The sequence below is a fragment of the Styela clava genome, chromosome 3, assembly GCF_964204865.1.
Source record: "Styela clava chromosome 3, kaStyClav1.hap1.2, whole genome shotgun sequence".
Lineage (NCBI taxonomy): Eukaryota > Metazoa > Chordata > Ascidiacea > Stolidobranchia > Styelidae > Styela > Styela clava.
In genome coordinates this window covers 22,551,220-22,576,804 of record NC_135252.1, presented here as the reverse complement: position 1 = coordinate 22,576,804, position 25,585 = coordinate 22,551,220, and the positions used below count along the sequence as shown (strand labels likewise).

Below are 25,585 nucleotides of genomic sequence, written 5' to 3'. Positions count from 1 at the left end.
CAGAAATATAGATAATGACGTAATCTTCATTTGATGTGTAATTGTAATATCAGAGAAAATTTCATGCGAGCATATAGGTTTATTCTAGTAAGGGACGCGTACTAATATTAGAACATATTATTTCATGCCTTTTTAATGTAATACATTCTATACAACTTATTATACACACTTTATACCGTCGCTCTTTATTATACAAGAATTCACATGCGATGTCGCTCTTGAGTCGTTATTCACTTGCGTAAGAAAGAGGAAGTGCTTGCTGGGCGTTTTAGATTTAGCTGTGTGGAGAAAAAAATCAGAATATGCAAAGATTATATTCACAGTTATAACCCTTTTATTATAGAGATAAAGGGTATTGTAAGTTGTTGTTGTTGAGAACTTTACAATGTTCGATTTTTCAGTGCCCAGGCTGTGACGATGCAGCTATAGTCAAGTTTTAAACTCAGCTGTAGAGACATTGGTGCCTGTTTGGTAGGCTATCTCACTTGCTCAATGTGGTTTCAATTGCATACCAAAGTAGCACCAATTTGTCATGACAGAAAAACAGATAAGATAAAATAAATTTATGTATATTTATGAAGTGCGATTTGTTCCAGTTATATCGGGAAGAAACAAAATAACCCAGGCAAACTTTTACTTTTGTAAATAGGCATGATAGGCACCCCAGTTTGGATTGATTTAAAACTGCTTTAATAGGTATTATAGATATATAAATATAGAAACCTATTACCAACCAATGTTAACGACTATTGATATTCTAGATTTGTAAAGTAAAATTACATATAACAATGCCTGCTATCGGGATTGATCTAGGAACAACGAATTCATGCGTGGCCGTTTTCAGGAAAGGACAGGTATTTGATTCTGTTTTCATTACTCAATTAATTGGCATAAACCTAAGTTTAAATTTCAAATATTTTAGTCATCCACGCCCTTGCCACGTTCATAAGTGACTATATCATTAGAGTAAAATGTAAAAATCACTATACCATATGAATTTCGTATCATTTTCACATGTTATTCAATCAAATCGATACTGTTTTTACCTTATAACTATTGTATGTGGTTAATGAAGAAATGAACAATTTAATACTCAATTAGGAATGATTTAATAATTAATTAAGTCTCAAAATTATAGCAATATATATCCGCTAGACTTACTTCATGTACCAAATATCAGTTTGGCCCAGAATTAACTTACTTCATGTTCTCAATATTTTATTTTAATTAAAAAAGTTAGTGCTCATTTTCCCACTGCTTAATGAAAGCAAAAGTAAATGCTTATAACATCGAAAATATCAATCCACGATACAACGTTACAATCAAAAAGCCGTTGGTAATGTGATAACCAATAAAGTGTTATTTATATTGTTACTTTTACTTTCAAAGGTGGAAATTATTCCCAACGAACAGGGTGACCGTTTAACACCTTCATGTGTTTCATTTACATCTGAAGAACGTCTAATTGGGGATGCGGCGAAACAGGAGGCTCCAATTAACTTTGAAAACACCCTGATTCGTAAGATATATCACGTGTTCATTCTTCACGAATATGATTGAGTCAATTTTAAATGAGTATATTTTATTGGTGTTTGATATTTTTTTTAGATAGAACCTAAAACCTCACTTTAACTACTTGAAGACATATTCAACTTATTGGGTAGTTAATTTGTTAAAACCTGTATGTCCCATGCTTGTACGTTACTATTTACAATACATTAGTAACAATTACTAAAATAATTGTTCTTATAGGGCCATGTCTATAAAACTGATTATTCCTTAATTTTGACCTCCATGTAACAACAACATATATTTTCATAGAAATCAAACGTTTAATTGGAAGAACATACGATGACCCAGTGGTGCAAGAAGATATGAAACTTTGGGGATTCGTAATTCTGAATGATGGAAATAAACCCAAAATACCGGTTTGTATATTTCTTCCTTTTAATATATTTTGTGAAAAACATGCGTTTTTTAAGAAATAACGGTCAAATAAACCCCCCATTTGCGTTATACATCCCTAAAAAATAACGGAGAAATCAGACTCTCATAATACGTAGTTAAGCCTTAAGAATATATCCTTTCAATACCACATTCAAATAACACGTAGCATGTAAATTATTAGGCCCAAATTTTGGACAAAGAAAATGTTATTATTTCATACAATTGAAATATCTACATACAATAGTTTATTTTTTTGTATTTGTAGTCAGTTGATCCTGTCAGTTATCCCATGAAACAAAAAAATATTATTTGTTTTTCAACACCAAATTTTTCAAGTTAAGGTTTCTGCAGAATTCGCTATTCCATAGTTGAACTGCTTTGAGTATCAGGTCAATCGGCATTTACAAAGCGTAATTACTATGCTACATGGAATTTTCGTGGTCGCCCGTAACACCGCAAAGCGATCAGTCTATTTTATTTCAGCTTTCGGGTTATTTTTTTTTGAAGAAATCACTGTTTGAAGTTGTTCTGATATATTTTTAGGTTGTTCAATGCTACGAACGAAAGGTATATTACCCAGAGCAAATCAGCGCAATGGTTCTGGAAGAAATGAAAAAGACTGCTGAGAACTACCTTGGCGAAGAAATCACTGATGCTGTTATTACTGTTCCTGCTTATTTCAATGACGCTCAACGCAGAGCAACAAAAGATGCTGGAAAAATTGCCGGCCTCAATGTTATTGGGATGATCAACGAACCCACTGCTGCTGCGGTGGCGTATGGATTAGATCGTATGGTTAGTAATAGTTTCTTGTCCTTGTTTTGAAATTTCAATGATTCCATAAACAAAAAAATAAAAGCAAGCCTGTTATTTATATTCCTCAATAAAAGTGCCACGATGAGCATAGCCTTCAGAATTGAATATATCACTGTATTATTTGTTATATGATACTGAATGGCAAAATATTCGGATTAATAAATATAGAACATAGCAAAATCATCTAGCATAAAAGAAAAACACAACTGTTTGGTCCTATTTTTAAATGTAACAAATTAACAAAAAAAGGGTAAGTTTTACCTGCATTTTATTATATTTGCATTTTATTCAAAGTCAATTTTTGAAACAATTAGACGCATAGTTCATAACGATGAATTGTTCGGAAAGGGCAATGAGAACTAAGAGCTATGTGATATTTGATTATATAATATGCTATATTAAATAAATAGCTAATTACACCCCTAATCACTTATCTATACAAATATGCACTATTTCAACAGAATGAAAGCGAGCGGAATGTTCTAATATTTGATCTCGGAGGGGGAACATTTGACGTCACGGTGGTAAAAATTCAAGAGAGTATATTTGAAGTTCAGGCAACTGGCGGTGATACGCATTTGGGAGGTAGGAGCAACGACATTAAAATTATATCAGAATATGAACAAACAAAATTGGTATGCGCAAAGTAAAAGTACGCGTTTATATTTTGCTTTTTTGATAAAGTTAGTCTGATTTAATTTTGTATTGTTTTACACAAACATAAGTCAATAATAACTGCCGTATAAGTATTTCTAGTTCAATCCTGTTACATAAGCGTTTGCGAGACCTTACTTCATTTCAACAATTCTGTATGTGTATCATGCAAAAATACTTCCAAATTACGGTGGATTTTAGCCGATTTTTTACAAATGGTACTAAAATAGGAATGGCGTAACTACAAAAGTTGTCTTCAAATAAGTTCATGCTAGATTCTAGAAATACGAGACCAAATAAAAATAATACCATTTATTAATAAGAGCATCAAATTAAATTTTTAAACTAATACAAAGGTGAGGACTTCGATAACCGAATGGTTGATCACTTTGTTGAGGAATTCAAACGTCAACATGACGTAGATGTTTCAGTGGACAGAAGAGCCTTGAACAGACTGAGAGTTCAGTGTGAGGCTGCAAAAAGAAAGCTGTCTGTCTCAACTCAGGCAAAGTAAGTTTCCAATGTTGATAACATTTACCTAAACGCGTTAAAATGCATATACGCTATCTAAATGCATAACACATAATCAGTGCATAGAAATGAAATTCAAAGTGATTCAAAGGTTATCAACTTTTATGGTTTAGCAAATGTATGTCTGCATTTTCAGGGTACAGATAGATTCTCTTCATGAAGGAATTGATTTCCGCAGCTCGATGTCTCGCGCTAGATTTGAGACTCTGAATCAGGACTTGTTTACAAAGACAATTGAGACTGTCGCACAGGCATTGGAAGACGCAAAAATGTCAAAGGACGAGGTAAATGGAATTTTTAAAATGTTTGAACTGTCTCTTGCAACTCAAATGCTCAAAAGATGTGTTAATTGTGTGCAATAATCGCTGGCAATAAGTTTCGAAAACGAGGGTTTGAATATGGTATAGCAAGAATACGCTCACCAATTACGATTAGTTACCCGATTTTCAATCTTAAACAAACTTTACTCTACTATTTAGTAAATTTCATGATATTTTGTTTGAGATAACTTTTAAAAATCAATGTTGTTTTCGAAGCAATTAGACAACGTTTTGATAATCGAAGCTAAGCAAAAAATTCAAAACACATAATGAGACTTTTTTTAAGAGGTAAATATATGTATATATGTCCTGAGCCAAGGTAAAGAAAGTTGATACTCAGAATTCACTTTCATTATTGCAATATTTTTAAAATTATAACATATTTTGCCGAACATATTAAAATAATTTTTAACAAAATTATTTAGATTGAGGATATTGTTCTTGTTGGTGGTTCAACTCGCATTCCAAAGATACGAGAATTATTGGAAAATTTCTTTAGAGGAAAAGATCTTTGTAGAACTATCAATCCTGACGAAGCTGTTGCATATGGTGCCGCTGCACACGCTGCTAATCTGTCGAACGACGAATCGTCCCTGGTAAATACATTTTCATTCCTCATATTTTCGAAGCAAAATGGGCTAGTAAAATTACCTCATAAATTATTCAATTTGTCAACAGAATTTTTTTTGTCAAATGTTGAGATATTAATAATTCTAAATCAGTATAAACTTTTCACTGGTATATACTAACTTATTCTTGATGTTTTTATGTTTATCGTTCAAAAAATTTGAAAAATATCACCGAGGGATAAAACTAATTTTTGCATGGCATTTCCAATTAATGTGATCATTCAATTTTACATATGAAAATGAATGATTTCTTCTGATTTAAACATTTAGGCCAAGAAGATGGATAAAATACTTTTAATGTGTTTTCCTCGTGTTATATTCCATTAGACTTTATTATAGATTAAAATTATTCACCTTGACTTTTTATTTGCTTTACGCAGATAAAGGAATTTCAACTTCATGATGTTGCACCTTTATCACTTGGTGTTGAAGTGGGTGGATGCGATATGTCAGTCATTGTCAGAAGGAATACAAACATACCGTTTAAAAACACGAAAAATTATACGACTTCAGTAGACAACCAGAGCTCGGTGTTGTTCAAAGTAAGTGTCGTTATAAAATTTGCTGGGGTGTCGATTAAAGTCAGTATAGATTTATTACAGTTACTAAAGTCTGAACGAGTAACATATATATATATATCATACGTAACATAATACTGCTACTCTTCATACCTAAATAGTTTTACTGTTTCTCAAGTTTAAGATTTTCAACGTCTTGTCGCTACATTAATAAAGCTAACGCGACCAAAAAGCAGACTATTGCTAATTAAAAATAAGTAACAACTGACACCTTGTTAAATAAAATAAAGGTATTTGAAGGAGAGCGCGCAGCGACAAAAAACAACACACTCTTGGATAGCTTTGAAATCGATGGAATACTCCCTGCGCCGAGAGGAATTCCCCATTTTGATGTGTGCTTCGATATTGATGCAAATGGCATTCTGAATGTCAGTGGACGTGACAGAGCAACGGAAAAATGTCAGCAAATTATCATCTCCAGCGATAGAGGACGACTAAGCAAAGAAGAAATTTCAAGAATGGTAATGGGAGCGTCTACATTTTAAACATACATTTACCTTTTTCGCTTGGTAGACAAACGTGAAAGTTTAAAGCAGGGTCACAACACGCAAAGAAGTGTAATTACTCACCGACAAACAATTTGAAAGTTGATACAAGTCGCAAAAAAGTATATTCACAATTCATATGGTAATAATAAAATGGAAACGGGCAGATAGGTGAAATATATAGGTCATTCTCATGCATAAGTTTACAGCTCTTTCAAAACAAATTTTACCTACTTGAAATACATTTCTTTGCTTGGAGAAGTTGAATAAATTCCAAATAATTTAAACTGATCAAATCATCTCGATTTTGGAACCTTGATCCTTTATCTTTCGCTATCGTGTTTAGATTTTCCAAATTTTAAAATCTTATATCAAAATATTCAATATATCTGATTGTTGTTAATATTTAAAAGGTTGCTGAGGCAGAACGCTACAGAAGTGAAGATGCGTTATGGAAAGAACAAAGTGAAGCCAGAAACATGCTAGAAAACTACACGTACGCAATCAAGCATTACATAGAAAACCCCGAAAACTGTGGTGATATCACAGTGAAGGAACAGTCAAAAGTTGTTGATAAATGCAATGAAATACTTGGTTGGATTGATAATAACAAGGTATTTATATATATTACATATAAATGCGTTAACCTGGTAATATCTGGTAATTTCAAAAGTTGATATTTTCCCGTTACCTTTTTTAACGCTTACAGAACCGAACGAAGTTTTTTGTAAGTTTTTATATAAAATATTTTACTTAAAAGTTAAAAATAACTCAATTCAGATAATGCAGAGATTTTAGGATGTAAAATGCCTTTGCATTTACTCATCAAACATTTATTTTGTCTTTTTTTAGAACACTTTGAAAAAGTCCTTCGAATCAAAGAAAGAAGAGTTGAAATCTTTCTGTCTTCCCGTGCTTTCCAAAATATCTGGTGGGACAGATTTGTTGGAGAGTTTGGAGAAAAAGGACTGAATATTTCCTCAGTTATTTTTACGGCCCAAAGAGTTGGAGTAGATGTAAATGCCGGTTTAAATAATGTACATATCAAATTAATCCCCGAGAACTAGAGGTCACAATTTAGGGCCTTTGATTTTATAAGTCATGGCAAATCAGTTGATAAAAAGTCCAGAGTTCATTAAGAATTCATAAAGTAAAGTTATATTACATTGTCAGAATTGTTATTACTTATCGATTTTAATCGGTAAGTATGTTGATAGGTATTTGTCTGTCTGTGTGTTAGTCTGTCTGTTAGATGCACGCGATATCTCACATAAGCGAGATATGTGCATTCATCATATCTCGTACCAGAATCCTATTGATTTTGGGCGAATTATGTCGTATAATTAGCGAGTTATCAATTAATTAGTGATGGGGCACATGGTGTCACTTTGAAGTAAGAGCGCTGTTCAGGGGGATCCCCTAACATTCGATCGATAAGTCTTCGGTCTTTGACCGATATTCTCGTTTTACAAATTATACAATTCATTACAAAAAAATTTATGAGCACATTGAGGAACCGCAACGTCACTGCGTTTTTGAAATTTGAACATTTTTTAATTTTGTGTTTGTATTTGTAGCCTAGTAACATACTGAGAATTAACTCATCATGCGTTTACAAATATTGGGATATTCCATCGGCTCTTGGTAGAAATAAATATCTATACCCTGATCTCCTAATTCTTGATGAGTATTAAATACAATCTATTATAAATGTATTCGTAATCTTGAGTATTTTAAAACTTATTATAAATTTCTGTTAATAAGCTGTGTCCAATTTTATTGTGTTATAGTAATATTTACTTTTATGCCTAGAAGTCTAAATTAGGGCTTTTGATTTTACAAGTCATGACTAATCAGTCCATAAATAGTCTATAGTTTATCAGTGATAATGCATCATTTTATTTGGATTGCTACAATGTTTAAATTTTTTAAAATAAAATACTTTAAGGATTTAAAATATAATATATAATTGTCAGAAATGTTACTTACAATTACAAGCACATTGAAAAACCGCAACGTCACTACTTTTTTGGAATTTCAACATTTTTTAAATTCTGTGTTTGTATTTGAAGCCTATTGACATACTAAGAATTTACTCATCGTGCGTTTGAAAATATTATGAGCATCCTTTACCAACTAATAGAAATAAAAAAATTGTATATTGATTGCTGATCTGGTATTGGACATGAAAGTGGGATTTCAAATTTACTCATCGCTATATATTTTATAGGCACTAGAGTGGCAGTTGTTTTCGAGAGCAAATTGAATCAATAGGCGTCATCGTTTGACGACTGTTTACTTTAAACAACTATATATATATATATATATATATATATATATATATAACGAGTTGCCTTACCATCGCCTTACAAATCATCGCTGCAAATCACGTTGCACAAATAAATGAGCACGGGATGTGTGTTACAATGTGAGGTGACATTTATGCAAACAGTAGAGCGCTTTAAATATATTTGCCGCAGTTACTTTGTTTGTCAGGAAGAAGAATTAGACGCAGACAACCCTGAATATTGTTTGTCAGCAAACAAAGTTCTGTTGCGCAAGCTATACAGTAATGTGTTTCATATTACTGCTTGAAAAATATAGTTAATTTGATCTGAAACTAAAGTAATGTGGATAAAAGATTAGTCATATTTTTAATTGAACTTTGTGATTCAGCAATATTGCTATATAAGTATCGTCAGAACAAAGCCAAACATCCTCTGACAAGCATATTTTAGTTGGAATATCTTTATATGAGCAAAAAAATTGTATAAATTATATATTCGTGTTAGTGTGCGACAAGACTATGGAATCACTAACAGTAGTGTTAATATTGCTACATCATCCCTGTATTACACGCAAAGGAAATGAAAAAGGTAGTAGTCGTCACCTAGAGATCCAATTAAAGTCAAATCTTTGTGTATCGTCGAAAATTATCGATTCATTTATTTGCTGAATATTCAATTATTTTAATAATAATCTTGAATCAGTGGATTGAGTCATGACATAACATACCTAATTGACTATTTGTTGAACGTTTAGTTAGAGGCACATTTTAAAATTTGTCATCCCATCATACTTCATAATAAAGGATCTGATGTATCAAATGTATATATTTTGTCACGTTATCAACTCATTGCAGAATACAGTGCCACGAAAAATGGTCCGGTTAGGTGGCGCACAAGATTAAAGTTTACTCAATCTGATTATACAACGCTCGAGTGAGCACCACCTCAAACGATTGTATGGCTGAAACAAATATGCTCGAGATACAGCTTTTATTATATCGAGCTCAACAAGAGGTTTGTGGGTAGGTAGCATATTCATTCTGTGCTATCTTGGACAACGTTTTTGAATAAACGAAAAGGGATATATGTAAATTGGTGAGTTGGATTATATAAATCAGGCATTTAGAAGATATATAAGTTATGGACAAAGAATCCATCCTCAAAATGCGGAACTTTTATGGTCGTGATGTTTCTGGTAGAATTACGAAAGCTAGAGCAAAGAATTGCATGGTACATATCATTATGAAGAATTCTACCTCAAAAATAGTTATATTCCTGGTGTCTGTAAATGTGAAAGCACACTGAGAGTAGGCTAGCTCGTCTATTTCACGCTCTGTGTTTATATCGATGCCATTTTTCCGAAATTAACTTTTTTCTCACTGGATTATTGCCCCTGTGAATCAGAAGTTGGCATGGGCATGGGCAGTTCAATCACTAGACGGTTTAATTTCAAACCTGAATGGTGAATATTTAGCATGACATCATGTGTGAATTTCAAATCAATTAATCTAGATTATGTTAAAAATGCATTCATGCATTATGTTTAAAAGCTACAGATATGTTTCAAGCTACATATATAGTTTCTCCTCCATCTGAAATAAAGACCAATGTTTTTCGAAAAACATGTTAAACGTGTTAACTCTTTGAAGTCTTCCAAATTAAATACCGGATACTTTGGTATTACTGTCGCTAATTTCGATCGATTGAATTCTATTTCAAAAAAATATGAGATTTCATCATAGTATCATATATAGAACAACCCAGGCAATCGTCACTCAGTTTGGAAATTGGAAATTATAACTTTGTGGTATTATTATTAACATTAATTGTTGATCACAAGTGACAATAATGAATATTCGCTCACAATGTGGGTCCTCAACCCTAGAGATTGATGTCGTTAAGGTGCCATTTGATATAGCTGCCATAGGCTTGGAGCATTTTAAAACTTGAATAATTATCTCATATGTGTATGCATGTTGATTGCGCACTGAAATAATATCAGTTTCAATTAAAACTTCTTAATTATCATATTTTTTGTACAGTATTGGCCAGCTTTTTGCCCTTGTCATTTGATCCTCCGACGAATCATGCCAAAAAATTTCAAAATATAAAAAATCATGATTACTAAAGATGTAATGGTTAATACATTTTTGGTATATAGAATAAAAAACAAAATTCTCAAATACTGGGTAAATTTATAGACAGAAAGTACTGATCTCAATTCTCTGTGATTGTAATATGTATCGGTGTAAATAGAGAAAACCGAAAACAGAAGATAAAAGCAATTATCTTTATTGGTTGGTTAACCACTATCACGTAGTTTTACTATTTTCAGAATCGAGAAAATTAAGCATGAGTAGCGACTGCGCAATTGGGATTGATCTTGGAACAAACTTTGTTTGCGTTGGAGCATTCATAAATGGAACGGTAAGTGCGAGAAAGCGTATCACGGTAACACTGGTAACATTCTTTGGTACACCCGTAGTGTGTCTGGATGGCTTATGGTCTACTTGACTGGATGAGTCTGAAAAAAAAATAACATCACATGCTTAGTCTAGTGATGATCTAGAATGCCTGCAAGGAGAAGTTGCTGAAACACGTTGGTTAACTCATGATCAAATATTTCGTATACACACTTTGGAAATCGTATCTGAGAACATACTCCTTTTTAAAAACATTATATCAAACTATAGCTACAAATTTCAACAATTAGACATAATTAAAAATTATTATTAAAATGCCTATTGATACAATTGACATTTTAGTGGCGCCAACTAAGTCATAAAGCACCCTAAAAGCATATGCCAAACAACAACTACCCAATATTTTATCTTTCAGAATAATGTTTTTTAAGTGCACAAAGTTGAGAAATTAAAAAAAAACGTTGAACTTTTCATAAAGAAAATTTGGAGGTTGGATAGTTTGGCATATTTAATGCGACTACTCTTGCATGATTGTATCATACATGGTTTCATTACATTTGAACCCACGTACATTTGAACCCATGACAATTGCACTTGCATACTATTGCACCTATGGAATTTTCTTTGTTTTACGGATATTTGAACCCATACTCACCCTAACCCATGGGTTTTAGCACCCGCATATAGATTGAACCCGCGGATATACGTATGGGTTCAAATGTACGTGGGTTCAAATGTACGGTCACCATCATACATAGTTACATGGACACTCCCGTAGTATGTGTACCAGATTAGGGTTAAGCCATCATTTTATTATGATGCCCATAGGCTTCAATCATTTTATATAACTCGATGTAAAGTAATCAAATAAAGTTAGTTACCTCCATATTGGTACACACACTTCTGGAGCGACCATTATTTTTCTCACACAAACAAAAAAATAATAGATATTTTACTAAGTATCACACTTTTTTCTTGTTATTAGATTGAAAATAATGCGTATACATGAATCAGATGTATTATTATTTAGGTGAGGATTATCCCAAATGAACATGACAAACGATTAACACCAGCATATGTCGCGTTTACTGAAGAAGAACGTTTGTTTGGCGAATCTGCAAAACACCAAGGCCCTCTCAATTTGGACAACACTTTATATAGTGGGGACACTTAATATTGATAACTTTCAATGAAAAAGTTTTTATGAATAAATTAATTTATACACATCATCATTAAATCTTCTAAATGTCGATGCAATGAAACTATGTTTAACAATGCCGTAGAAAATTTTCAGTTGAATTTTAAGTTGATTCTTTCATTTTACTACAGATGTAAAGCGTTTAATTGGAAGAAAGAAGGATAATGGAACTCAAAATCGGAATAATGAAACATGGGGATTTTTAATCAAAACAGATGATAAGAATCGATTTTGTATCCAGGTAATTTCTGTTGTTATAGCTTATATTTTACCAGCATAGAGACCAAATATAGTTTATGAATATCTTCGATTTAATTGATCCTTTTTTGCATATTATAATTTTATTACCCAATTTTGAGGCATTTAAATGTACGTTTAATAGTAAAACCGCCCAAAATGTCCTAGATAGGTTTTATATTTGAACTGCATTTGCTTGAAAACAGACTACAAGACAAAAATATTTATAGTGTGTAGTATTTTAATAAATTCGATGCACTTTACTCCGTACGCATAGCCGTTGTTTCTTATATTAATTAGTATTTGTGTTCGCTGTAATAGTGTGCTAACAGTTACTAAATGATGACCAATTACTCATCACTGGATAAGTATTTATAGATTAAATTTCTTTAGGTATCTTATACCAAGAATCAAACAAAAATCGAAGAAACATTATATCCAGAACAAGTAAGCGCTATGATTCTGGGCAGACTGAAGAAAATGGCAGAAGATCACCTTGGAACTAAAGTAAATAAAGCTGTCATATCCGTGCCTGCAAGTTTTGATGATGATCAACGAGCGGCTACATATGATGCGGGAAAAATAGCCGGCTTTGAAGTGATCGAGTTGATAAACGAACCAACTGCAGCGGCAATCGCTTATTGCTTCGACAACGAGGTTAGTTATTATATTTCCGCTACATCCCCTTTTCTCAATCATCCTATCTGTACGTGTGTACCTGTAGAGACTAGCCGGCTGGACCGAATTAATTGATTATTTTTCAAATGAGTTATCCTGTCACCCGAGTAATCTATTTTTTACTTAAAGTCCGAATTGATGTTTCGTTTCCATGGCAGCAGCTCAATACACGTCGATCGTTGAGCCGTTTTTACTTTACATAATTTGCAGCAATTTTCTCAATTACAAGAAAATCTAAAATTTCGAGACGGTATTTTACGCGTGAATGATTTCTCTCTCGGACGGACTATTTTTCATCTCGATAATCCACATACTGTAAAAGCATTAGGAATCTTGTTGAAAATATTTTTACAGTCATGCAAAAATGCCCAAGAGACGCGCAGCGCTCAAAATGAAATGACAGTTTCGGTAGCAGTGTCACTGAGTACGCTTCGTATTAGTTTTACAATTTTTGTATGGTAACGGAAAACTGGAGCGATATTCGACAGAATTTAGCAACATTGGATCGTATTATTATCGTAGTATTATGGATCGTAGTTTCTCTCGGAAATAAAGGAGACTAATTTTCAAACGTTAGTACCCAAGTGCTGAAAGCCACAGAGACTAGGAAATGGACTCTCACAATAGCCCGTATTTGACGCGGGTATCAGGTATCAAAATGAATCTTGGGCGCCTACCTGTTTTTTGTTTGGGACCATGTAAAAACACCATGAAAAAAAAAATTGGGCTCTAAACAGGGAAATATTTTAAAATATTTAGGTCATATATTTATTGAAATCTGCTTTTACAATCTGAAGAATTTACATTTTTAATATACACAACAATGTATACTGTAGTATACTGTTTAAAACACACATTCTGAACAACAGCACATTGATGATGTTCAGCACATTGCTCGTAAAAACTAGCATAATCAATTTCATTTTATTTTACTCTTCTATTACTTCGAGTTCAATAAACTTAAAAATTGAAAGCGCTTCATTGCTACCCCAATTGTTTATTAATCAAATGCTTTAAAATTGTGTTCCATCTGTTGATCACAATTATATGAATTCGTAATATTTAGCAGTAATCAGACAATAATGGATTGCAGTGTTTGCCTTTAAAACATGAGAGCCAGTTACAAATAACCGCGGAACGCACATTTATTTATCATAAGCTTTCTAGAAGTTTCCGCAAGCTAGCCGTTAGTGCAGTGTAACGTCACAGACATAGATAATAAATTGGACTCAAGTGTACAATTTGCAACTCAATGGGATTCGAATTACCCGCACGTACCAGACTAAACTAATTTAATAACTCAATTCGCTATCCACACACCATTCAAAACTGGCACTTCACGCTATTTTGTACATGAAAAAGCAACAACATAGAGTTTATCGATATACTTAACACTCGGAGTCGGACATATCTTATTTTATTTAACATACAAGCAATTAACATGGTATTTATCGTGATACACATTACGTTATTTATGGAGGGCATTAATGCATCCCATCTTTGTACGTTTGTATTCGATGTCTACGAAATGGTAATATTTATTTAATTTGATAAACAGTATAAACGCAAATAAATGTTGCAAATTATTGAGAGCAAACAGATTATTGAGAAATGTAAGACTGCCTTTATTTTTATTTCGTATGAAAATCCACGTTATATTTTGATGATAATCGGAAGAAGAGATTTCGTTTGAGTTTTATCAACTAGGACATCCATTATTATATTTTTAAGTATTATTATTGATATTTTTAGATTTTATTGGAGATTCAGCAACATTTCCATTATCAACAATTCTTAATTGTACTTGCCACATTTCTGCAAATTCCGGGGAAAGATTCGCAGACAAATATTTGTATCTTATATTTTTATTCCATATTCCAAATACAGTATTGTCTCTTTTGCTATCAGGTAAAAAAGAAAAAACGAATCTTTATTGTTGACTTAGGAGGAGGTTTCCTTGACATAAGTATAGCAGTAGTAGGCAACAATGACATTCAAATTTTAACATCCGATGGAGATCCAAATATAGGAGGTATAAAAGTTCTTTCATTACGTATTTCATCAAAATATAACATTCCCATTTAACGAACTTACATGTATGTTACGTGATTCAAGAGTTACAGTATATCATTATTACAAATACAGTAATCATTATTATTGCTTCGGCATCCTTTATGGATATGAATCAATTAGGGTAAAAAGCCTCGAAAAGGATAGGTCTCGCGAAACCCCTGTGGATTGTTAAAATATACATATGATAAAAAAACAAGCTATATTTTTCGGAAAATTTGTTATTGTCTCATATAAATATATTTTTATTTATTTGAATACGTGAAACCGAAGTCTGTTCTTTAATTCAGGTGAAATGGTTGACAACAATATATTTACCCATTACATCAAGAAATTCAAGGAGCAAAACATTGACTGGTCAGAAAGCAAAAAAAAAGAGATAAGATTGAAAGAAGCTTGTGAAAAAATAAAAAGAAATTTGTCTGCAGCCACCCGAGCTCGGTTAGTTATAAAAAAAAATAATTTTAACTTGTAAAGGGATTCTTTTTTTAACACTTTTTATATCAATAGAATACCAGAAGACTTGGCTGCTGATTTGGGAGTAGAATCATCTTCTCTGATTCTTACCAGAAGTGATTTTAACCAACTGAACGAAAGTTTGTTTGAAAAGTTTAAAAGTCTAGTAGAAAAAGTTACCAAAAGTGATGCAAATGCTAAAAAACAGGTAAATAAATAAAACTGCAATTTATTAGAAAAATAATAGAAAAGTTCTTGTATATTGCAATATTGGTTGTTAGTTGCGATGAAAAGCGACAAGAACAAAGCCACAATAATCGCAATAACAAGATATTTACCAACAATAATTTTGCAAAACGATTCATGGGTATAAGTCCCACCAAAAATAAAAAAAGGGCAAGGTCAAAAATAGGGTCATAGCGAGTTCATATATATTTAGTTATTGGCCAGTTAGTTGCGATGAAAAGCAACAACAACAACCCCAACAACAAAACCCCAATCATTGCAACAACAAAATTATTACCCATTCATTTTGCAAAACGAGTCGTTGGTACACATTTTATCAAAGATCGTTTTTATATCATATTATTCAAATTTGACGCGTTGAACTGAATGCAAAAATAAATCATTGTTTTCGATTTCAGTTCAACAAATAGTTTCATTGTATCAAAACAACAATTTTTAAAGTCTCAAGTCAAGAATAATAAATTTTAGATTGACGACATCGTTCTTGTTGGGGGATCAACTCGTATTACAGAGATAAGAAAAATTCTTTTAGAATATTTCAACGTGAAAGAATTGAACAGAACTATCAATCCGGATGAAGCAGTTGCATTTGGCGCTGCCATACACGCAGCAAGACTCACTTACGCTCCAAAGGTTTTTTTGTACTTATTTATATATTTATATACAAAGTTAGGTGAACTATGCTCCAACAATATGAAAATAATATAGTTGTCAATTGGTCTATGCTTTTTAGAGCATATATTATTCCTTTTTGCAATATACCAAATTATTAATTTCGCAGCAAATTCCAATTTGTAATATATGTAATATTTGTAAAACCTTACACAATTTCAACTTGTCCTTACCCTAAACTTGAGCTCGGCAAAAATAAATTTATAAAATAATATCATTTTCATTTTAAGTCTTGTTTTAATTGCAGATTCGTAGATATACCATTCACGAAGTCAATATAAACGATTGTGGCAAAGTAAATAACAAAGAGGGAATCGAAAGAATGGTAAGAATTATTTATGATATAACGTCGTACGACATATTTTATGATCTTACTCCAATATACTTGAGTAGAGGTTTGGAAAATGCTGTCTGGTAAAATAAATTCTTACATTTGCCGGTTTAATTTACCAACGAAATATGCTGACATATCTTGACTCATTTCCTTCAACGTGACCGTAAATACTTTGGTATTTTGTTTTGAATTTACAGAATATTGCTTATTTTAAGATCGACAAAAACAAAGAGTTCGACGAATACGATGAAACAATTAAAAAGCTAAGCAACACCAGGAACAGCTTGGAAAATACGGCATATTCTGTAAAACTGGCGATAAAATTATCTGACTTATCGGATAAAGAAACAAAATTAAACGAGTGCGATGAAGCATTAAAATGGCTAGAAGGCAACAAAGTAAAAAGTTTTATTATGTCAAGTTTAAATGTTGTCTTTGATGTTACATAGATAACGGCCTATTACTTTTTAACACATAAAATTAAATACTGGGAGAATGAGTGGTGAAGTTTGGAATTGAGATCATCCCCAATAGCATTTTTATAAATCTTTTGTCGATCTATTGAATTACAACAAGGTACGTTTCAGAACAGGATAAATATTATAGCAATGCGTACTTATAACTAAATAGCTTCTGGAAGCATGCTGGGAGAATACAACTTGTAACTCAGTATTGTAACATATTACAGCACACTAATGTGAAGGATTGCGAAGAAAAAGAGAAATATTTGAAAAGTTTAACGTTGAAAATAAATATCCCGGTATGTATTTTACAACACTCCGCTACTTTAACTCTTTATAAAAAGGTTTTAGTTATATGAGTTGAATGAAAGAATGATACGAAAAATTAGATGTGCCGTTAAAATATTGATATATTGGATTACAGGATCTCCATAACTCACATAAATTTTCATTTCCAATTGTTTATTAATGATAAAAATATTTCTAACTTCGACATTTCGATGTTTTTGTTCAAAGGAAAATGTAAACAAAAAAGTTCCAAAGCGCGGAAATTTAAATGTTATTTCTGGTGAAAACTGCGCCAGTTTTGACCCCGGCGATGGCATGGTAATAAAATTTATAGTTTAAATTAAAGATGAAGGTGTATGCTGTATATTTATTTTTTGAAAAACAAACTATTTCTATAATAATCGTTAATATATTTTGTAAGAAGATTTTTCGAAGTATCCAGTATTATCTCATTTTTGTTATTTCAATACAAAATATAGTTTATTAAATAAATCTCAATAATTATTAGTCCATAACAACTAAGAGCGTATTATAGAAATTTGAATTTTCCTCACAATAATAATACTGTATATAAATTCACTATTGCCGTATGAAAACCCACTTTGTAAAAACTTTTTAATCCACCTCACATTAAGAAATAAAAAGCATTTGATACTCATGTAGTGTGAACCAAAATGGCGGACACTGAAACGTAGTATGTTTATCAGGTTGAGTTCAGGCCATATTTCAGTTACAAATACTACTGGAGAGAATTGGCTAGTCCCGGAATTCTTAATATAACTAAAATAAGGAAAATTTGAATAAAATTATGGCCTAACCCTAACCTGGTACACATACTCCGTTCTGGTGTACGCCATCTTGGTTCGCAGACTCCCGGAGCGCCAAGCATATTTATATCGCAGTTATTGAGTGAAAACTGGAGACAAACTTTAAGATCCAAATAGAATGCAATGAGTCCAATGATATACCAATATTCACTTTGAACAACACATTGCAAATCAAATAGAAAATATTCGAAAAAGACTATTATACGGTTCTGTTTACTCTATAAATTTCTAGAAAACGCGGCTGAATATTATATATCTAACCAACTACAAATGAAAAATATAATGTTATTTTGTACAAAAATAAGCCCATCAAATCTAGTATTTATATGAAGATGTAAGTTAAACCCCCGTAAACACTTACAATGGGACCAATTAACTTTGCAGAATAAAAGAAAAGGCAAAAAAACTATTGCACCAGGGACAGAAGATGTCGCGGACAAACAACATTCAGACGTGACAGAAGAAGATTCAAAACAAAAGGTTTAAATTTTGTTCGCCGTTTTATTGTCTATATAAATAAGTTTTCCGGTATGCAATAATCTTTAAATTATTTGTAGTGAGCTATATGATAATAAGTAATTCATATCAGCTTCTAATAGTTCTGATTCAACTTTTTCAAATCGCTGCTATTTATAATCCAGTCAGTTTCTGACAACGCAAACGTGTTTTATTGCTCGTGATTACTACCGACGTTCACGATTAGACATAAACGTATACGATATTACCAATTCTTATTAACCATTCAAATTAGAACAATATATAATTACTTTCATGTGTATGAGCCCGGCTAGTTATATGCTGTGATCGTCACTAAATTCAGTTCATAACTGCCATTCAGATAAAAGAAGCAACGAAAAAAATAAAGGTGATTGCAGATGATAAAAAAATAGCAGCCGAAAATAAAGATGAGAAACGAAGTTCAAAATCAAAGGTATTTTTTTAAATGAATGATATTGTTGGAATTTTTTTTAGATGAATTTGAATAATACATTCTTCTATTTTGATATATTCTGTAAAAAAAAAAAAATTCTTAACGTTATAAAAGAAACTCATAACGTTATACCATTGAGGAAATAGTCATTTCAACAAATGCTATTAATAATTCTTTATTGAATTTTCACTGAATCCCATACAAACCAGACTGGCATTCACATGAAAGAAAAAACAAAACAAATAAAAGTAGTTGCAGAAATACCAAAAGTAGTAGCTGAAAATACAGATGAAATACGATGTTCAAAATGAAATTTATTGTTTTTTGACAATTAACAAAATAAAAATTATTTCATATACCCCTTAACAATTTGAACTAATTTTGAATAAATTTGAAAATTACAAAATATATATAAAACAAGAAATGAAAACTCATATTCAAAATGTCGAAATGGGAGGTTTATTATTTTGTTTGTGTTTTTGTATTCTGAACGTATGATGTAAAGCAGTTCCTCGTATGTTTTATTGACGACTCCTTTCCATTGAGCGTTGAATGCATCAGAATAATAATATAATATATCTTATATTAAGCCCCGCAAATCGTGTGTTTATATCACTGAATGCATCAGGTTATTACCATATCTTCTATTGAGCCTCACAAATCAAGTGTTTATATAACTGACTGCATCAAGTTAATACTATATCTTATATTACGCCCCGCAAATCGAGTATTAATGTAGCGGACTGCATTAGGTTTTTACTATACCTTATATTAAGCCTAGCAACTCTAGTGTTTATATAACTGACTGCATCAGGTTATTACTATATAAATTTTATTAATCCTCGCAAATCAAGCGTTTTTAAAAAGATGTAAGTTCAATCGCCGTAAACACTCACAATAGACCCAATTAACTTTGCAGAATGAAGGGGAAGTCCCTAAACCTATTTCACCAAGGAACCATGATGGTACGAACCAACCAGATACAAACGTTGCCGGCGCAGAAAACGAGTCAAAACCAAAGGTTGAAATTTTGTTTGCTGTGTTTATGTTAATATAAAAAAATTCTGGTTTGCAATAACCTGTAAATATTTTGAAGTGTACTATGTAATAATCTTAGTTAATTCACCGTACATACTTTAAATAGCCCAAACTAAGTTTGCAAAAAAAAATGTAAGAAAAGAATTCGTTAAGTGGTTTTAGTAGAAACAGCAAAACAGTTTTTTTAACTGACCTGTACAAAAACCAAACAGTAAATTGTATTTACAGAAAAAGAAGAATAAGTACTGGGGTTGTTTTTCTTTTGGAAGAACAAGTAATAACAACTCGGGTACTACCAATTCTCCAACGACCTCGACAGCCGATATTCCAATCGAACAGGTTTTGTTTTGTTTTATGATATTACCAAAATTATCAGAAATGAAAAATATATTGATAAAAATATTCTCTTACCATATTTTGATTGAGTCCAAAATAATCTGGAATACTCAATTTTGAAGGTATTATTTTAGTTACAATAAAACTTCATGTTTTCCTGATTTCTCATATAAAAAATAACCTTTTCATCTGCTTTTAATAGTCAGAACAATTCGTAGAAAACGGAGGCAAAAAAGAAAATGAGAGTAAGAAAAATGAACAACCAAAAACGACCTCCAGTGACATAAACAACTCAACTCTAATGGTGGTAAAATGTTATCTTGTTGATTTTTTTATACCGTCCTCGAAATAAAAAACACTTGGACTTGGTTTGGTGCTGAACGATCACTGACTAAAGGAATAACGTTTATATAAGCGTTTCGAGCCCATATCTCATTTTAAAGAATGAACTCAAACATATTAAGTAAGCTAAAGAAATTTGTGCAAATAGTAACAGTGAGTTGTATATGAGAAAAATAACATAGCAAAAATTCGAAATGGCAATAATACAAAAATAAATCTAGTTTCAACTTCAATAAAATTTAACAACGGGCTAGCTATACGAAGATGCTATTCAAGAACACGCTTTGTTTCTAGGCTAGTTCTCTGGGGCGATTTTGCATGGTCTCTTACAAATTTTTTTCATTATCGTTAACCATTAGGCCCTCAAACGTCACTGATGGCTTTTTAACAGCGTATGGTAGATTGCTCTTCCTCGAGATGATGCTAAAGAACGCGTAAATATTACTTCACTAAATATGCGACCCTATGTCCGAAAATTTATAATAAAAAAACCTGAATTTGATTGGTATTGCATCTGGTAACGTATATGTAGCACTAATTGTAAGGAAATATATCAATTTGATCGTTTTCTTGTGTTATTTTTCAACAATACCACAATCATTATCATAGCTAAAATAGATACCGTGAAGTTCATAATTGCATATACATAATTTGCAAATTCAACACGTAACTTGACGTATATATGAAGTTACACCCTAATTATCACTGCTTATATTCTTCGAAAAGCAGCGAATGTAATATTTGTCTTTCAGAATCGGCGCAGCAAGTCGTAAATAACCCCATGGATAATGTTACATGTCATAGCGATATTGACAAATGCTTTTACATTTTTTCTTATTGACAATTTTACCACCCCATCACCATGCATAAAAGAGGAAACTCTTCACAATCCTGAAAACATAACTTTACCAAGAATGAATAGGTAGTGTCTAAAAATGAGGATGAGAAATAAATTTCAAAATTAAAAGTAATTTTTAACGATTAATATTATTGAAGTTTTTACATATGCCCCTTGACAATTAATCTAAATTTGAATGAATTTGAAAAATGCTTTGTTCTTTTTTGATATATTCTTTAATAATAGATACTGAAAAATTGATACTTTAGAGAACCTCCGCTCAAAAACGTTATTGTTATACCACGAGGAATTAGTCCTTTCAACAAATCTTATTATTAATACTTTATTACATTTTCACTAAATCCTATACAAACCAAACTGTCATTTATATGAAAGAAAAAACAAAACAAATGAAGGAGGTTGCAGAAGATAAAATAAAAAGTAGTAACTGAAAATAAGAATGAAAAACAATGTACAAAATCAAATGTATTATTATTGTTACAATTACTAAAATTAAAATGATTGCATATGCCTCTTAACAATTTAAACTAATTATGAATGAATTTGAAAATTGCAAAGTAGGTATAGAACAAGAATTGAAAACTCATAACCAAAATATCGAAATGGTAAAGTTATCATTTTGTTTGAGTTTTTTATTTTTTCAACGTTTATAGGTAAGTAAAACAAATTTGTACAAATAGTAATAGTAAGTTGTTTATGAAAAAAGTGATATAGCAAAAATTTATTAAGGCTCCAATCCAAGATTGAACTAAATTTAAATTCGGAGATCTATCAACTGTTCTCTACTTCAGTAAAATTTTATTAAAGAGCTATATTCAATATGACGCTTTCAAAGTCGTGCCTGACTAGGAATAATTGTGTTGAATAATTATTGAAATGTAAATAATTATATATTGATATTTATTTAGTTATTGAGAAAAGTATTCGTTTTTTACAAATTTCTTGTGTTGCGTATAAATGATAAAAAAAATTTAATATTTATTTCAAGTTTTAACAAATGCTGGGAACTTATTGTACATTTTTAGGCAGTTTATAACTGAAACAATTTTTTAGCAGTCCACCTCTCACATCCAATCTCTAGTGGACAAATCGAAACTACATTAAAAACCTTTAAAATTAATCAATTACTTTGCAGAAGACAACGGAAACCACACAATCGGAAGTAACGTCTTTTATTGCATCCAGGGAAAATGATGTTTCGAACAAGAATGATCCTGTTGCAGGACAAGCTGAAAAAAATTTAAATGAGGAGGTTAGTTTAAAAATTTCATTGATTTAAGCTTATTGATGTGAAATTTACGATACAATTGGTTGCTTATTGTCTTCAATATTATGCATATTAAATTAAATATATTAAATTATTAAATCTGAATATTTCGTTATGTTTTCAACACCACATTATTAACCTCATTGATTGTCGAGAAAGGATGTAAAGAAGTTGATCGTACGTTTTATTGAGGACTAATTTTCATTGAGCGATGATTACATCAGGTTCTTACTATATCATATATTGAGATCTTATATAAAGATGTAAGTTCAATCATCGTAAACACTGACGATTACCTCAACAAACTCTACAGATTAAAGGGAAGGCCTAAAAAATGATTTAGGCGCAGGAAAAGAGTCGAAACAAAAGATTAAAATTTAGTTCGCTTTTTATTGTTAATATAAAGGTGTTTTCTGGTATGAAATAACCTGTAAATAGTTTGAGGTGTACTATTTAATAATCCCGAGTAAATCATCGTACACACTTTTAATAGCCTGAACTAAGTTTGCGGGGAAAATGTATGAAAAGAAATCGTTAAGTGGGTTTGATAGAAACAGCCAAAAACTATTTCTTACTTGGCATGTACAAAAACCTAACAGTAAAATAGTTTTTTGTCCCTTTTGGATAAAAAACTAATACTGCTTTAAATCTCCACTGTAATCGACAGCCAAGGTTTTGTTTTGCTATACTATATTATCAGAATTATCAGGAACGAAAAATATATTGATAAGAATATTCATCTATCCTATTTTGACTCTGTCCTCCGTACATCTATTCACACTTTAAAAGTAATACAGACCCAATAAAATGTACTGAAATGGGTATTATATGTTTGGGCAATTTATAGAAATAACATTAATTTCAAATTTCAGAGTAGTTTGTTAAAACAAAATTAGAAATTTGACAAAAACCTTGTAAGTGTCGACTATTTATTTAAAACAAAAGAATATGAGATAAACAATTATTAGTTGGTTTGTTTATAATTCATTTCACGGTTAGGATAGATTTATAATTATCTGCTAATTTAAATGAGGTCGTTGTCGTATTAGCTATAATTCACAAAAAATTACAGCAATTTAATTTCGTTCATTCAACGATTTTGTTGCAGCTTATCATTATAATTTACGGTTGCAGCCTTTAGTTAAAAAAAACATAAATTCTCTACAAATTACAAAACGAAGTCGAAAAAGAAAAGTAAAACTACAAAATTGGTAGAATTTAATAGGTTTTGACAGGATTTTAATTTTATAATTGTTGGCAAAAATTCTTTTTTATGTTAATCATACTTCATATCATATTTCATTCTTTCCAGGTTTTAGAAAATGGCATTGATAAAGACGGAGAAACCATAACAGTTCAACATGTGACAGAAGAAATAAAACAAACGCAATTGTAGTTTTAGAATGTTAATTCAGCAGATCGTTTCGGGATTGCAGACTAAAATTGTATTCAGAGATAATCTGTAATCAATATTGAAGATTTGAATCCAAAATAGTTTTATTCAACGAGCATAACTATAAACTCTATCTATATATATATTATAATCATTATAATGTACATATATAAACTATGCTTTTAAAAATATAAACTTTGCTGAACTAACTTTAATATTTTAACTCTTAGATTATTGAATTTCATTAAATCGTTCAATCTTCACAATATATTTCATTATTATGAATAAAATTTTATTGCAACATTTCCTATTCAATCGTCCATAAATTCCTATAACTGATAAAAATATTAATATTTGCCTGACGTGTGACATAAGTTGTAATCTTAATCTATTTAAATGAATTTATCATTATATTTCACGGAAAAATTCATGTTCCTTCTACTAACTTATCTGAAAATCTTGTACTTGAAAATTTTAGTTTAACTAATATTAATGCATTGAAAACACACATATTATCTGTTTTCCCGACAAACTTAATATACTTAAAAGGTTGAATAAATCAAATCAAAGTATTGAAATTCGGAAAGGATTACCCCTATTTTATTTTATTACTTGAAGTTGTAATTTCTTTGACTCTGTCATGAAGGGAATTAAAGAATATCTGTTTCAGAAAACTGAGATTTCTGAACGTCTATGTAAGAAAATTGTCAAATATACTCTAAGATTGCAATAAAGTTTTTATTTTATTTGTTGGAATGCCGTAATTTAATTTGTAATCAGTTACTAAATTAAGTCTTTCTTGTTCAGCCTCTGATTTATTACGCATTTAATATTCATTACCCGATAATATTCAATTATTATCCCTCTTTTTATCCAGATATGTGTTTGTCGAAACAAGTGACTTGTCTGAATGATCCATCCACTTGTGTTGCACGGGTGCATATTTCGAGTAAACGATATTTCCGAGTATTTGTTGACGTCATAAAATGTTTCACTGTAGAAACATATAAATAAAATAGTATAAAAGTGTTAGGAATTCCAAATATTTCATTCATATGATACATAAATGTTTGAATTGGACTCGTTGTTTACTTCTAAAAATCGAATCGACGTACATCATCCATTGAAAAGAATTGTCCTTAGCAAATCTAATTTTTATTACATATATCTAATTTTAGAGTTAATAATCGTGGAAATACTTTTTTGTGTGTCCCAGAAGTATGTATACCAATATGGAGGTGACTAATTTTGTTTGCCTATTTTACATCAGGTTGTGTACTA

The 25,585-nt window shown here is 31.2% G+C and overlaps 2 protein-coding genes across 4 annotated transcripts; both read left to right on the top strand.

Moving 5' to 3' along the window:
- The first annotated feature begins 741 nt into the window (after positions 1-741).
- On the top strand, positions 742-8,125 carry LOC120341969 (heat shock cognate 71 kDa protein-like). The gene is made up of 12 exons (XM_039410589.2): positions 742-854; positions 1,390-1,519; positions 1,822-1,928; positions 2,491-2,742; positions 3,225-3,348; positions 3,774-3,927; positions 4,085-4,232; positions 4,694-4,864; positions 5,278-5,439; positions 5,706-5,936; positions 6,374-6,574; positions 6,813-8,125. The coding sequence occupies exons 1-12, from the start codon at positions 789-791 to the stop codon at positions 6,930-6,932; spliced, it is 1,866 nt and encodes a 621-aa protein (XP_039266523.2). The 5' UTR covers positions 742-788; the 3' UTR covers positions 6,933-8,125.
- Positions 8,126-9,206: 1,081 nt separating this feature from the next.
- Positions 9,207-25,283, top strand: LOC120343064 (heat shock cognate 71 kDa protein-like). Of its 3 annotated transcripts, none has more exons than XM_078111316.1 (19): positions 9,207-9,343; positions 10,584-10,675; positions 11,702-11,831; positions 12,001-12,110; positions 12,500-12,763; positions 14,693-14,816; positions 15,145-15,295; positions 15,365-15,518; positions 16,025-16,189; positions 16,476-16,553; positions 16,778-16,960; positions 17,251-17,322; positions 18,523-18,618; positions 18,977-19,069; positions 19,989-20,090; positions 20,336-20,446; positions 20,646-20,750; positions 22,780-22,896; positions 24,224-25,282. In XM_078111316.1, the coding sequence occupies exons 2-19, from the start codon at positions 10,601-10,603 to the stop codon at positions 24,305-24,307; spliced, it is 2,214 nt and encodes a 737-aa protein (XP_077967442.1). In that variant the 5' UTR covers positions 9,207-9,343; positions 10,584-10,600; the 3' UTR covers positions 24,308-25,282. The 3 variants fall into 3 exon arrangements, with proteins under 3 accessions (XP_077967442.1, XP_077967444.1, XP_077967443.1); XM_078111317.1 differs by lacking the exon at positions 9,207-9,343 and adding an exon at positions 9,375-9,478 and having other exon boundaries at positions 24,224-25,283; XM_078111318.1 differs by lacking the exon at positions 20,646-20,750.
- Positions 25,284-25,585: the final 302 nt, after the last annotated feature.